Source organism: Hylobates moloch, unplaced genomic scaffold (genome assembly GCF_009828535.3).
Source record: "Hylobates moloch isolate HMO894 unplaced genomic scaffold, HMol_V3 SCAFFOLD_35, whole genome shotgun sequence".
NCBI classification, from domain to species: domain Eukaryota; kingdom Metazoa; phylum Chordata; class Mammalia; order Primates; family Hylobatidae; genus Hylobates; species Hylobates moloch.
The window spans coordinates 537,427-552,931 of record NW_026652310.1 but is presented as its reverse complement, the minus strand read 5'-3'; the positions used below and the strand labels follow the sequence as shown (position 1 = coordinate 552,931).

General features: G+C 40.8%; 1 protein-coding gene across 5 annotated transcripts in view; it reads left to right on the top strand.

Annotated features, from left to right (window-relative positions):
• The window catches only part of LOC116463396 (schwannomin-interacting protein 1), a 131,347-nt gene extending 119,709 nt beyond the window's left edge, over positions 1 to 11,638 (top strand). For all 5 annotated transcript variants that reach the window (XM_032146481.2, XM_032146480.2, XM_032146484.2 and 2 more), the window contains 5 exons: positions 383 to 500; positions 1,920 to 2,117; positions 3,027 to 3,150; positions 6,360 to 6,453; positions 11,002 to 11,638. In XM_032146481.2, coding sequence (XP_032002372.1) covers positions 383 to 500; positions 1,920 to 2,117; positions 3,027 to 3,150; positions 6,360 to 6,453; positions 11,002 to 11,053 — 586 coding nt within the window. In that variant the 3' untranslated portion in view covers positions 11,054 to 11,638. The remainder of the gene's footprint in view (positions 1 to 382; positions 501 to 1,919; positions 2,118 to 3,026; positions 3,151 to 6,359; positions 6,454 to 11,001) is intronic.
• Positions 11,639 to 15,505: the final 3,867 nt, after the last annotated feature.

Below are 15,505 nucleotides of genomic sequence, written 5' to 3'. Positions count from 1 at the left end.
CCTGGGCGGGTTCTCTAGATGACACCACGCAGCCTTATTTGCCCGAGGACCCCATTCATCTTGATTGACAGGACTGTAAACTCAAAGACTCAACACATTTTTTTGTGCGCCAACTATCTGTTTGGCATTGTGCTGGGTGCTCTAACATGTGGCCTTAAATTATTTTCCACTTACCATGAAACAGGCAAGGAAAAAACTCACAGAACATTGGAAAATCCTCTACTAAGAGTTATTTATATGTGGAGAGTAATATTGGTTGCTCACTTCTCCATGTGAAGAACACGTAAGACTACTTTCTGTTAGCAAAATCAGACAGTTCTATTGGCTGAAGCCAAATAACAAACAGCTAAGTAGAACTAGTGTCCTGTTTGTTTCTGCCCAGACTGCAGAGTGGGATGAACTTGCAGATATGCTTTGTCAACGACAGTGGCAGTGATAAGGACAGTGATGCTGATGACAGTAAGACTGAAACCAGCTTGGACACCCCCTTGTCTCCCATGGTGAGTCCAAACAGCACCAGCTGAAGCTCGGTGTTGTGATTTCCGGGCCATTTAGCTTCTTTTCTGTTGTGAATCAGGAACAAACATTTCAGAGATTAAAAAAGAAAAGTTTCTTGGAATTGGATGCTCCTAAAATTTGACAATGATTAAAAAGTCAAAGTTGTAATAACATAGAGATACATAAGCCTTCTTAAAAAGTCAAAGTTGTAATAAAATAGATAGATAAGCTTTCTTAAAGTTAATAACTATTTTCATATTAAACCATTAGAGAAATCACCAGCGTGGGCACCATGGCAAAACCCTGTCTCTATAAAAAATACAAACATTAGCTGGTCATGGTGCCTATAGTCCCAGCTACTCAGGAGGCTGAGGCAGGAGGATCACCAGAGCCCAGGAGTTCAAGGCTGCAGTGAGCTATGATAACACCACTGCACTCCAGCCTGGGCAACATAATGAGACCCTGTCTCTAACAAGAGAGAGTGTATTAGTTCATTTTCATGTTACTAATAAAGACATATCCGAGACTGGGCAATTTGCAAAAGAAAGAGATTTAATGGACTTACAGTTCCACATGGCTAATAAGGCCTTGCAATCATGGCGGAAGGCAAGGAGGAGCAAGTCACATCTTACCTTTTTAAAACCATCGGATCTGGTGAGACTCATTCACTATCACGAGAACAGTGCAGGAAAAACCCACCCCCATAATTCAATTACCTCCCACTGGGTTCCTATCACGACACATGGGAATTGTGGGAGTTACAATTCAGGATGAGATTTGGGTGGGTACACAGCCAAACCATATCAGAGAGAGAGAGAAATTAGATATGCTCTAAAAATTATAAAGAGAAAATAAGCTAAATCCAGTTCTTCCCTATTGGGCTTAGAAATATGAGCTCATGTCTTTCCTTCCCATTACAGAAGTTGGCTGAATAATCATGGCTGCCTGTTGCTGGAATTCTTTCCTCTCTGTGAGGTCTGTCTATAGCCTTTTTTTTACCAAAGACCAACAAAGAGGAAACTGTTGTCATTGAGTGCAGTGCAGCATCAGAACATCATTGGATACCCGAGATCCTGTCCACGCAAAGAACCTACATAGGGCCTTGGCTCTGAGTCAATATTTTGTTATGTCTGGTCACTTCAGGAAAGTTTTGAGACCAAGAATCAAAGACATATTTCAAGATTGTTGTAAATATATTTCTCATTATTAACTATACTGCTCTCTCTGTTTATGCTAAAATCTGTTTTAAACTAGACCCTTTTTGTGTTACTTGAGATTTGTCAACTCAAGCAGCAAGTCACATTAATGGAGGGAACTCTGAGCTGCTCTGAGAGAAGGCTCAGAGGATGTTGTAGCCCATCTCTAAGTGGATGCTAGTTGGCATGCATGGAAGGCTCAGGCTGCTCTTTTTCCCTTTGCAGAGCAAACAGAGTTCTTCCTATTCTGATAGAGACACTACTGAAGAGGAGTCTGAATCCTTGGATGACATGGACTTCCTTACAAGGCAAAAGAAATTGCAAGCTGAAGCCAAAATGGCTCTTGCCATGGCCAAACCAATGGCCAAAATGCAAGTAGAAGTGGAGAAACAGAACAGGAAAAAGTCTCCCGTCGCTGATCTTGTAAGCAGCAAAGGCTGAAATGCAAGCGTTTCGGGGCCGGAAATGGTTGACACTGTCCCAGTCCTTTCCCAGAATTATGCAAACTTGGGTTTCTCTAAGGTAGTTTGTAAAAAGTCCTGTCACTGAGAAATGATTAAGTTTGTTTCCTTTTCCTTCCTACTGTAGCACTGAAAAATACATAAGCAATAGATTTCACAAAAGTAAAGTTTGCTCTTGATTGATATCTACTGTTTCTTAGCAACAATATTAGCTGCCACGGGAATATTTAAATTCCTTTAAAGCGATCTCAGTCTAAGAACCTATTGGTCTTGGCAAACTTACTATTGCTATAATTCTCATTCTCATGTTTCAATAAAGACAATATAGCATAGTGAATAGGAGTCCTGGACTTTGGAGTTTAAGTCTAGCTCTGCCATTGACCTGCTATGAAGTTCTAAGCAAGTTACTTAAGTCTCAGTTTTCTCATCTATAAAATGAGGATGATAATACCTGTGTCAGAGTATGATTGTGAGGATTCAGTGAGATAAAGTATTCAAAGCACATAGCACAGTGCTTGTAGCATGGCATAAATTATTAAATAGTAGCTGATACTAATTTTTTCCATGTCATTGATATTATTGATGTTCCTTGGTAATTCATTTGTGGCTATAACATTGACTCACAACCCATATTAAAGACCAGTCAAAAAGCTTTTGATGCTGGTAATGTCGTGTTTTGATGCCAATTGCATATTAGGTAATGTAGTGTGGATGTAGGGCCCCACATTGGGAAAGACACAGACTGGGAAAGCTTTTAATCACTGAATTGCAGTGGGTGGATGAGTGGGTCTTTTAAGAGAAGACTGGGTCTTACGTTCAGTGTGTTTGTGGCTCTATTCACTCCTCCGTTTCTTCTCCTTTGTATCTTCAGCTGCCACACATGCCTCATATAAGTGAATGCTTGATGAAAAGAAGTTTAAAACCCACCGACCTGAGAGACATGACTATTGGGCAGCTACAAGTGATAGTCAATGATCTCCATTCCCAGATAGAAAGTAAGTGTAAGATATGCTTGAAAATAGGATATTCAATGTAAAACATCATGGGATAGTGCTACTTCCTTGGTCCAGTTTTTTCATACAACATTTCATTGGGTTCCTGTGTGATTGCACGAAAATAAGAGAATCACAAGGCTCTTTTTTGTTGCCGTTGTTTGTTTTAGCTGTAAAATGTTCAGAAGCTTTAAGAATTTTTCGAGATTCACAATAGTTACAGGTCCCTTTTATTTATTTTAAATCCCCAGCTCCTAGCACAGTGCATGTACCTGACTTACAACACCTGTTTCTTGAACACAATTCAGTAGTTACAAGTCATTTGCTATACAAATATACTTTCTACTTTAGTTGTATACACATTCATCGTAGGTATCATCATCATCAATAAAATCAAATTAGACATATTTCCTGGGACTCCAGGTGGTGGAAGTATGTGGAACCAATATGTGAAAATTACAGGGTGACAAAATAAGGACCTTTCTCCCCAGAATAAAGAAAGACCTCTAACAGAAGTGGCCACAGGGAGTGGTAAGTGGTGGTCACTCAAGATGATTGATCATGCAGAGGATAAGCAGTTGCTTGGCCTGATGAAAGAGAGAACATTCTCACTTAGGCAGTGTGGTTAAGCCAACAAATTCACAATCTCTTCAGCCCCTGGGAGGAATGAGTCTGTATAATTATACGGTATTACAGATTAAAAGAAATTCAAGAGATATGCCAACCAAATGCATTCAAACAAACCAACTATAAAAAGAAAAGAGCATTTATGAACCAAACAGGGAAATTTGAATACTAACTGAATGTTTTAGTAAAGATTGATTTATTTTAGATGTGATGAAGGTGTTACAGTTATGTGAATTTAAAAAAGAAAAGCTGGCCAGGCGCAGTGGCTCACGCCTGTGATCCCAGCACTTTGGTAGGCCGAGGCAGGCGGATCACGAGGTCAGGAGATCGAGACCATCCTGGCTAACACAGTGAAACCCCATCTCTATTAAAAATACAAAAAATTAGCTGGGCGTGGTGGCGGGCACCTGTAGTCCAGCTACTCAGGAGGCTGAGGCAGGAGAATGGCGTGAACCCGGGAGGCAGAGCTTGCAGTGGGGCCGAGATCTCACCACTGCACTCCAGCCTGGGCGACAGAGCGAGACACCATCTCAAAAAAGAAGAAAAGAAAAGAAAAGCCCCTGTCTTTTAGAGATACCTACTAAAGCATTTACAGATAAAATAATGTGATACCTGGAATTTGCTTTAAAATAATCCGGTAGAAGTTAGAGAGAGAAATGATTCAAGCTTGGCCATGAGTTGATAATTGTTGAAGCTAGTTGGATACATGGAAATTCATTAAACTGTTTTCTCTGCTTTTGTAGCAGTTTGAAAATTTTCCATAATAAAAAGCTTAAAACTTCATATTAGAAAAACAGTTATATGCATTAAGTGTTCAGATATGTAAACACTCTACTAAGTGACAGTATAAAAGACTATCTAAGTGCACACTGGAAAAAATGAAATTTTTCCACAAGATCCAAATAAAAAATTGGATATATTCAGTGCCAAGTTAACACATTGAATATTGTTTTAAAATTAAGAGAAAGGGTCAAACATTTTGATTAAGAAACCATAGATTCACAGGATTTTTAAAAAAATTCTACAACTGCATTTTAATTTTAGTTGAAAATTAATTACTAGAGTTGTTATTCTTTCAAGGACTAAAAACGCTTTCTGATATTTTACCACTAAAACATCTTCCTTAGACTTTTAAACACTAAAATTGCCATCTAGTCTTTTTCAGGAATAGATGAAATTTTAGACCTCTTTGTGTGATTTTTTTTTTTTTTTTTGGCTCTCTTTTTAAAAATGGAAACTAGTTTGACCTAAAGGCAGATAAATGCATCATTTGAAGTCAGGATATCTAAAAGTATTTCCAAGGGGGACCTGTCTGATCACCCCCATTCTATCTTTTGTTTCCCTGCCCAGAGCTCTTGCTAGATGGGCACTCTCTTCCATGTGGCTGGGCCTAGCAGCTGTAATGCTTAGCTTCTCTGAGGGAAAAAGCAAGAGAGAGCCTTTGCTTGTTCATGTTCTTCAGTGGCAGGAGCCCAATTAACCCAGTGCACTGATTTCAGGAAGATTAGAAATATTTCGGGCCCGGGTGCAGTGGCTCACACCTGTAATCCCAGCACTTGGGGAGGCCAAGGCGGGCAGATCATGAGGTCAGGAGATCAAGACCATCCTGGCTAACAAGGCCAAACCCCGTCTCTACTAAAAATACAAAAAATTAGCCAGGCTTGGTGCCCGTAGTTCCAGCTGCTCAGAAGTCTGAGGCAGTAGAATCACTTGAACCCGGGAGGTGGAGGTTGCAATGAGCCGAGATCGCGCCTCTGCACTCCAGCCTGGGTGGCAGAGTGAGACTCCGTTTCAAAAAAAGAAAGAAAGAGAGAGACAGAGAGAAAGGGATGGATGGGAGGGGAGGAGAGAGGAGGGGAGGAGAGAGGGGAGGGGAGGGGGGGAGGAGAGGAGAGGAGAGGAGAGGAGAGGAGAGGAGAGGAGAGGAGAGATTTCGATCTCTATAGATTTCATTCATGGTATAAGTCTTAAGTAATACTTTCCTTGGCACCCTGTTGTTTAGAAATTTCAGGGGTTATTTCTTCAGGTCTTGCACATCTAACTATATCACAAATCTGACTTTCCAATATCTTCAGATAATACTTTCTCCTAAAACAACCTGCACATAGGGCTTCTCCTTTCCTAGGGCCATGTGAAGGCTTTGAGCATCCCTGACATACCTTCCTTTTCAGCTGGGCATCTGATGCAGTAGTCAGGCCCCGAGGGGCCCCTCCTGACTGTCAGCGTGGCAGGAGCATCCTGAAGCTGAAGGGTGGAAAACTTAATGTGCTCCAGGCTTTGTTGTTCACATTTCTTCAAAACAAAACCTGCTTTTTCTAACAAGCTATTCTCCTAACAGCTAACCATTTCTTTTCCCACCTTAATATGAAGGTAATTGGAAATAGTTCCTACTTTACTCCTTTTCTTCCCACACCTCTATAATTACGAAAACTAGACATGTTTCTGCAACATAAGATGTCTAACCTTTTACAAAAATATCTTTCCTATTATGTGTAGCTGTTTGTGTGTATACTGGTTGGTAAATAGTTTACATTCTGACTTGGAGGCAGTTTTATCTGTTTTTAAATGCTCTTTATTTGCCACAGGCTTGAATGAAGAGTTGGTCCAGCTGCTTCTGATCCGAGATGAGCTGCACACAGAGCAGGATGCCATGCTGGTGGACATCGAAGACTTGACCAGGTCAGTGTGGCTTCACTCTTGCCAAAGAAGAAAAGAAGCCCAGGGTGGTCTGAAATCTTAAGAATTAGGCAAAAACTAGCTTGAGAGAACTTCTTCCTCTACTTCTATGAGTAACTCACCTAGCCTTTTCTGGTGCCAGCTGTTCAGATGGAGGGGAAGCAGAATTCCATTGTCTCTACCAAATGCATGCTTTTTAGCAACCATCCCCCACTTGTGATGAATTGTTAGTACATTACTTCTCACATTTCCACCTAAATCAGGTCAGTAGTTCTGGTCTTAGAGGACTTTACCTTGAAGGACTATCCCCTGGGAAGCTGGGCATAAGCCATGTCATGCTGACATGTTTCCAGCACAAGCAGCCATGTGATGAGTTCTCCAAAGCACAAGCTCTTGTATGATCCAGTTCTTGATCGCCTCTGCCATGCCCAGAAGGCAGGGATGCTGGCATCTCTCTGCAGCCACAGTGCCACCAGATTGTTCTCACCATGGGGAAACTCCAGGACTTGAGTATTTAGCTGGGCTTTGCTCCAACTGCCTCTTTGTAAAAAGGTAAAAAGAATGCTTCCCTCCCTAGGGGACAAGGAAACTAGGCTAATGCTGGTCAAAATTTTGCATTTCTTTGTAGATTTCCTTGCAGGAAAGCATGTCACTGTAAGTATATAAAGTACATGGAATACTGTAAACATTCCTATGAGCACATATTCACTGTGGCATCTTTTCTGAGACAGTCCATATGGAATCTTTAAACCAAAAGACAGTAATTGCTGTTAATCCCGGAAATGGTATTTAGAGAGTAGAAGGCTCTCCAGAGAAGGAACACCTCTTGGCACAATGATGTAAGGAGTTAACCACATGATCTACAACAATCCCAGAGAAGCTTGAAAACATGTGTAGTGATAATATTGCTCCCAGCACCTACCATAGGACCTCATCTCAATGTGTGATGCTGGGTAAAATAATTGTCTAATGATGCAATGATATAAAAAATAGTTTTGGTAGCAAAATAATTGCTGGAAAAATATGTTTAAGCTTTCTTTTTTAAGACTTACGGGCAGCACTGTTTTGTATGTTTTACATATTATATTGTCTTATCCCTAGCCAAAAACAAAACAAAACAGTAAGCCTTCTCATACTCTTTGAACATATTTGCCTGCATCTGCAATATCACAATAACACTCAAATAATATTATTGCCATCTAAAGATGTATTCAGGCACTACACCACCAGCAATTATAAAACATCCCCTTTTTGTTAGTTTAAGAAGTTTGCATGCAGGTGTTAAGATTATGGGAAATCAATGGTGAAATATACAATCAGGACCTACATTTTTTTTGAAAAATATATAAACTCTTGTAAACTATGATTTACCTGTGACAGCAGAGATCTTTTCTCCGTCTCTCAGAATAGTATTGGCATTTCTTTTTGGCAAGGAGGATGGTGAGAGGCCCCTCCTCTTCTCTCTAAGTGTTAGGCTAATACTTAGGTTTGCAGTGTATGTTTTTATAACCTTCAGATGGTGTGACCATCGGAAACAGGGCAGGCAAAACCATAGAGTTAAAAGGAGAGGAGTCACTAATTCAAAGGTGTTGGAGGCATTCTTTGAATTGGAGCAGTCCTACCATGGGCACCAGGGGCATGATGTCCTTGCCTAGCCTGCCTCTTGGTGGGAAGAAGCTTCTACACCTGCTCCTGGCTGCAGAAAAGTAACTTTCCTCATTGGAGGGACCTGAGGATACTTAAACGTCCCTAAAGGCAGCAGCCCCAGAGTCCTGCAGCCAGATCTCAGAAGGCGGAGGAGGTGGCTGTGGGGACTGCTGGGACATGTGGTCCACCTCTTCCCTTTACCTGTACAACTCTTACTATTCCAGATGTCCATTCAAATCAGTAGTTCTCAATTTGGGTTGCACAACAGAACCATGTGGGGAGGCTTATAAAATAGTGATGCCTGGATCCTACCCCAGATACTCTTATTTAATTATTATTGTGGGCTAGCCTGGGCATGAGAATTTTTTTAAAGCTCCGAGATAATTCTCTTGCACAGCCAAATTTGAGAACCACAGGTTTGGATGATGCTTCTTGGGAGAAGCCCTCTCTGACCTCCAAACACTTGGCTCTTTAGCATTCATTCTCCCCTTGTATGGATTGTCAGTGCATTAAACTTATTACACCTCCATGTAAATCAGGACTGTTCCCAGGGGATTTGACCCCGGCGTGTCAGGGTCATTCCATGCTGGCATGTTTCCAGAACATGAACAGCCATGTGGTGGGTCTACAAAACAGCACCAGCAATTATGTGACCTGCTTTCGATCATAAGAGTGTGTTAAGACCTTCTTCTCAGTGTTCCTAACAACATCTCATCTCTGTCATGTGGAGCCTAGTGGCACTGTGTTTCATTTGTCTGCTGTCTCTCCCAACCTGACTATGAATTCCCTGAAAACAAAGGTGATGTCATTTTCATTCATTACTGTGTCCCCAGAGGCTAGCACAGGGCCTGCCAGGCACATAGTAAGCCCTCAATAGCAATTGTTGATTTAAAAAAAAAAAAAGAGTTCTGATGGGGCTTCAGTGAAACAAATCCTAATAGGGACTCTTATGTAACTTGCTGATAAGAACCTTTTAGTTTTATGGACTGAAACCCTTTCCCTCCTTTGTTTAAAATTTTAATGAAATTCACTATTTTATTTATGTCTCAAAAAATTACCCAACTTTCAATATTTTCTGAAGTTGTGTGCCATCTGCTCTTCTTTCCTTCTCAGAAAACCTTTTGATGTATGTGTGTGCATGTGCATAGGAGTATGTGTGTGCACGTACATGTACATAGTAGTATATTTAAAAAATTGCTGTGAGAACTGTAATTAGCTACAGTGGAATCAAGTTCACTGGGCATCAAAATATCTTGATCTGGATTTGCTTAAGTGAGGCATATGAGTTAGTTATGAAAATGTTTGATTCTTGTTATACATCAACAGGTCTGCTAAAGGGGACAGATTTTTTAAGGAATGGAGAGCTATTGATAAGGTACTTTTTCCTGAGTACCTTTATTGTTAGTTGAATAGTGCCATTTATTTATGGGCTGCTGAGTGTGGCAAGGACACTGTTGTCACTTCCCTGTTTCTGAAAGTACTTGTAGTTTGTCTTCCCTGATATGACACATTCTGCATAAAACCAGTGAGTTCAACTTGACATCACTGACTACCCAAGTCCGGGCAGCACACACAAACTATTCCTAAACCTTTGATTATAGCTGGAAACCACAGCCCTAGATGTTTTTCTCTTGCCAAATTTATCATTTCCTAAAACCGTCCTCTAAAACCATTGTCTTTTGCAGCCTTCAAACCCCATCATTCTCTGAGAAGTGACCATTCAAGTGATGTAAACAGCTTGGCCACACTCCTCCCCCCCTGCCCCACTGTCTACCTCTGCCCCACTGTCTACCTCTGCCCCACTGTCTAGCTGCTTCACTGGCCTATTTTTGGGTTCACAGGTCATAATAGAGCTTGTTTTTGGTTTTGTTCGTTTGTTTGTTTTTTGAGACGGAGTTTCACTCTTGTCGCCCAGGCTGGAGTGCAATGGCATGATCACTGGAACCTCCACCTCCCGGGTTCAAGCAATTTTCCTGCCTCAGCCTCCTGAATAGCTGGGATTACAGGCGCACACCACCATGCCCAGCTAATTTTTGTATTTTTAGTAAAGGCAGGGTTTTGCCATGTTGGCCAGGCTGGTCTCAAACTCCTGACCTCAGGTGATCCACCGGCCTCAGCCTCCCAGAGTGCTGGAATTACAGGCGTGAGCCACCAGACCTGGCCCATAATAGAGCTTTATAAATAAGAAGACTCACCCTATCCTCACTGCCAAGACCATGCCCTTAGGATTAACTGGGGGGAAAAACATGCAAACATGGAATATCTTTACATCCACAAAGACCTGCCATTTGTTAGACATTGGCTTTTGCAGGAGTGAATTAGATTTTTGGCTCCAGGTTTCTGTCAGGAGTCTTAGTTAATATCTAGGTCTGTGTCTGCATGTGTCCTTAGATAAAGTAGTCACTTAGTTACTCTTACCATAATACCTTGTTTTGACTTTTGGCTTCATGCTTATTTCCATCTGTTATTTCCTTGTTTGCTATTTATTCCTTTTTTGTCTCTCTCCATTGGAACATATTCCCCATGAGAACAAAGACCTCATTGTCTTGCTCACCATCAAATCCCCAGTACCAGGACCCATGGAAGACACGTATTTAATATTTGTTGGTAAAAGTATCCCAGATGTTTATTTATTTTCATTTTCAAACAGAACTTTTCTTCTTAAAAGTAGTAATGTCTAAAAGTCTCAGGTTCATCCAGTGGCTTACTAAATAAAAGGAATCATACACAATATGTAAAAATTAAAGAGTTCAAAGAGTTTGAATAAGGTACTTTTTCTTGATTCTCATCTATTTCACTGTCAGTAACTCTGAACTTCAGTTTGCAGGATACTGTAGCTATTGATTGAAAAGCAGTTTGGATCTCTCTACATGATGCTAAATAATTGTATTAATTATTTTACAGACATGCTGAAAGTCAGCAGAAGCACATGGCAGAGAAAATGCCTGCAAAGTGAAAAGAAGCCATTCAACCAGAGAACAAGCTAGAATTTATTTTGCTTCTGTGGTTGTAAAAATGCTGTTGCTAAAGGTGGCGCAGAAACAAATATCAGTGTTAGTCATTGATAATGTCTGAAGCTTAATGTCCAGTGATTGGCCTTTGCTTCTTAATTTATTTTAATTTTTTACTTGTGCCACTTAATATCAGGCATTTTAATAAAATATTGTTACAAAAAATGTACAGTACTGACACCACCACAAATCATGGTTAATAAAAGAGAGTAGTTTTAACTTTATTTTTATTTGTTTAGAGATTTTAAGTTGGAACAGTATTTTCCCATTGACTACTTTTCATTCTTCACTGTAGTTTTAAAGAAGAACTGTAAATGACGGTGCTATACAAGTCAAAAAATACATGCCTGCCTCGTAGTGAAGTTGTAGCTCTCCGTAATATGTATATTTTACTCAGTTTTCAACATTTTGTGAATGTTGACTACCTGAAGTTCCTTTTTAGATGTGCTATTAACATTCTGTTGGATTCAGAGGGTTCCTTGAAAGTTTTATGTATAAATATGTAAAATAAAAATTAAAACTTTGTTTCATATGATACGTCTTTTTGCTCACTAGCAAGCCTTATACTGGCTTAACCCCTCTGCAACTAAATTCCCCACCAGGAAACTTCTATCAGTGAAAAAACAAATTGCTCCAGAGGACACGCAAGGTGGCAAGTTGCCCAGAAAATTATGAGTGTGAATGCGTGTCTGTGAGTATGTGTGTGTGAGAGAGTGATCCGAAGAACACCAAAGGTCAGTAGCATCGGAGCCTACACTTCTATTATTGCTTAAAGAGATCCATCTGGAATTTTAGCACTTTAGTATTTAATAGCTACTGGTCTTGTTAGGGCACTATGATTGTATCAAACTCCATTTACTAAATTCACCACGTGAACAAATGATGCTTGCCTTTACTCTTTCTCCAAGGCCAATTGTTGCTATTTTCAAATTTTTAGCCATTCTGTTGGTCTCATGAAAGAAGATTCCAAGTCTAAAGCAGATTACAGACTGTTTCTTAATCTCCACTTATTACTGGAGAGTTTCAGAAAGTAGATTTTAATTAGCTAATGTTCATGTAGTGATTAGGGAACCATAAACTAAAGCAAAGATGAACAATTCAACATTCCAGAGCCACCCACAGACCACCTGGTTTCACTCCAAGGTCCGTGATGTAATCTGAAGATAGAACTTTAGACAACTGTCTCCATTTTCCTTTCTCAAAAATACTCAGATAAGTATTCTAAGGAATTAAATAGATTCGCTAGTGTTCCTAGACAGCCTTCTGTTTAGCCAAATAGGTAATCTTAAATTGTAACACTAGTTATTTTTTATGGGCCTCAAACTAGTTATTTCCATTCAGAATAGAAAAAGAACACAGCTCGTAAATATATTTTGGTTTTTGTGAGTTGGCTGTTGAGGAGGACAGGTTGCTGCTCACTACTGAGCTAAATAGTGGGGCCCTAAATCCTCTCTGCCCAAAGGTCTCTAACTGAGCCCTGAATTCCCACACCAGCTGTCAGGGATCTCCTGGGGTGATCCCAGCCCTGTGAATCCAAGCACAGCTGCTAGACCGTCGTCACTGCTTCTACTGGGTGAGAATGTTGGTCAGTGAGCCAGTGGCTCTTGTCTCTAGCTGCACAGTGGAACCATTTGGAGAGCTTCAGAAACCACTGGTGCCTGGGTCCCACCCCCATGAACTGACTTAAATGGTCTGGGGTGTAGCCTGGGCATTGAGACATTTAAAGGTCTCCAGGAGATTCTAATGTCGAGAACCATTGCCTTCCACTTTCTTCTTTTCTTTAGCTTTATTGAACCATGTTTCTAAGTATCTAGTTTTTTTCTAATTAAAAAATATTATATTCCTATTAGTTTGCAATCTGTGGGGAGAGCACAGCTGGAAAGAGTGCTATGGACACAGGTCTAAGCAAGAGAAGGTAGTGTGGCCTTCTGAACCTCCTGTGGTGACACTCACAACCTGGAGCCCTGGTGCTAAAACTCAGCCCACCACAAAAGACTGACATTTTAAAATCCTTGCCAGAACTGCCAGTTCCGGTAAAAGTTTAGAAATGTGTTTTCTCTGTGTCTTAAGCCACGCAGTCTCTGGCTAGAAATGCATGTTGTGAAGAAATTCATGGCCTCTAAGCTCTTCTAATTGTTTGAAGCCCATAATCGTAACCGAATAGCTCCCAACAGGAGAAGAAAAGAGAGAAAATGAGATTATACCCACAAAGGGCTTCTGAGAATACCTCTGGGTCAAAGCCTAGCTAATAGTACAACTGTTCTTCTCACCATGCCCTGAGATACTCAGAGGAGAGTTATATTTAATTTGCTGGTGTTCCTTTCAGCCTTCTCTGCCCGTGGTAGAAATGTCACCAAGTGATTCTCTAAGGGGATTCTTTCGAGATTGAGTCTTTCCAGTATTTTTGTTTAGGCTTGTCAGCAAGGACTGGGATTATATCCAACAGGATTCTTACCTGCTCTAGATCATCCTTCCACATGTAAACTAGGACCTTTACTAGTTAATCAGGCTTAGAATGCTAGACTAACCTCAAAAATCAAGTTCTGCTTCTCCTCCCCATTTTTAGAGAGTGAGGTGTAGATGAGAGTGCGCAGGCTCTGGAGCCAGAAGCACCTGACCACAAATGCTGACTCCATCTTCCCATGGATTTGACCCTGAGCAAGTTCCTAAAGCTGTCTGTGTCTTATCACCTGTAAATACCATCTCCTCATTATTATAAAGACTGAATAATGTTTATAAAGGCACCTGACACCCAGGAAATACTGAATAAATAAATGTTGAATAGAGAGTAAATGATGAGAGCTCAGGTGGTGGGAAAATTCTGAATTTTACCAGTTTCTGAGATTTAAGGCATCCTTGTAGTTTTGTTTCCTGTTTATTAATTATTAATTTACAAAACAGTGATGCTTAAGGAAAAAGCTAATAATTGCAAGTCCCACTCGCTCCTCCAAATACCAGTGCTAAAACTTGGAATGCATTCTAACACATCTCTCTAGGCTTATACAGATACACGTGCATGGGGTTTTATATTTCTATTTGTCTATACAAAGGTAGGATCTCTGTAGCTTGCTTTATCCATAGACATCCTTCCAGGTCAGGACGTAAAGATCAAAGTCATTCTTTTCTTTTTTTTTTTTTTTTTTTTGAGACAGAGTCTCATCTCACCTAGGCTGTAGTGCAGTGGCACGATCTCAGCTCAGTGCAACCTCCGCCTCCCAGGTTCAAGCGATTCTCCTGCCTCAGCCTCCCGAGTAGCTGGAATTACGGGTGCGTGCCACCACACCCGACTAATTTTTGTATTTTTAGTAGAGACGGGGTTTCGCCATGTTGGCCAGGCTGGTCTTGAACTCCTGACCTTAGGTAATCTGCCCACCTCGGCCTCCCAAAGTGCTGAGATTACAGGTGTGAGCTACCGTGACTGGCCCAAAGTCATTCTTTTTAATAGCTTTGTAGTAATCCCCAGTGTTGGTGGAACATACCTTATTCAGCCATTCCCTTTAATGATGGACATTAAGAATCTTTTCAGATCTCTGCCACCAGAAACAGTGATCCAGTAATTATGCTTGTACTTAACATCTATTTATACCTTTTATTCTATGATTACCTCACTTTTTCTTTAACCATTCCTTGGTACTGCTTAAATACTTCAGAGTACAGAGAGCTAATTATGGTAGGTACGAAGACCAGGAGGGGCCATTGCAGAGAAGTTTGATTCCTTGCAATGAAATTGGACCACACCAACCCATCTTCATCTTCAAAGATTCAACTAGAGCCTCTCTCTCTCTATCTCTGACACACACACACACACACACACACACACACACACACTTTTAGCCTCCAAAAACTCCCCTCTGCCTCCTGAGTACAGATTTTTCTCTATTTCCTCTTTGAGGGTAGAGGCAAACTTCAGCCACCCTTGTAACTGTAGCCCCCAGCACAGAACCAAGCAGACAGTCCTCCCTTGAAGATTGGCCCAGTGAGAAGCTCTAATCATTAGGACTCTGCCTTTTGACGCCTCTGTTAACTGGCGTCACTCTACTCTTCTGATCTATAATTCCTCTCCTCTTAGCTGAGGGATGAGCCCCTGGGACTGACTGACTTCAGATTTAATCTCACTGTTCTCAAGTTTAATCCCCCATGACTGGTCAATTTTTTTTTAATCCCTCAGTTACCCACAAATCTAATCTAAGATCTGAAAAATTTCCTTCCACAGAATTTGCCATCTCTGATAAACAGCGCTTTTAGCCACCAGTCTGCTAAAATTCATGCCTCTCCACCGTGTTTATAGTTTTGGAATTGTTACTGGGAAATGGCTAGAGAGAGACATTCCCAGCCCCCTGCCCCTTGGCCCTAGATGTGATCCCATGACACATTTTTACCAATGGAATGTCAGTGGA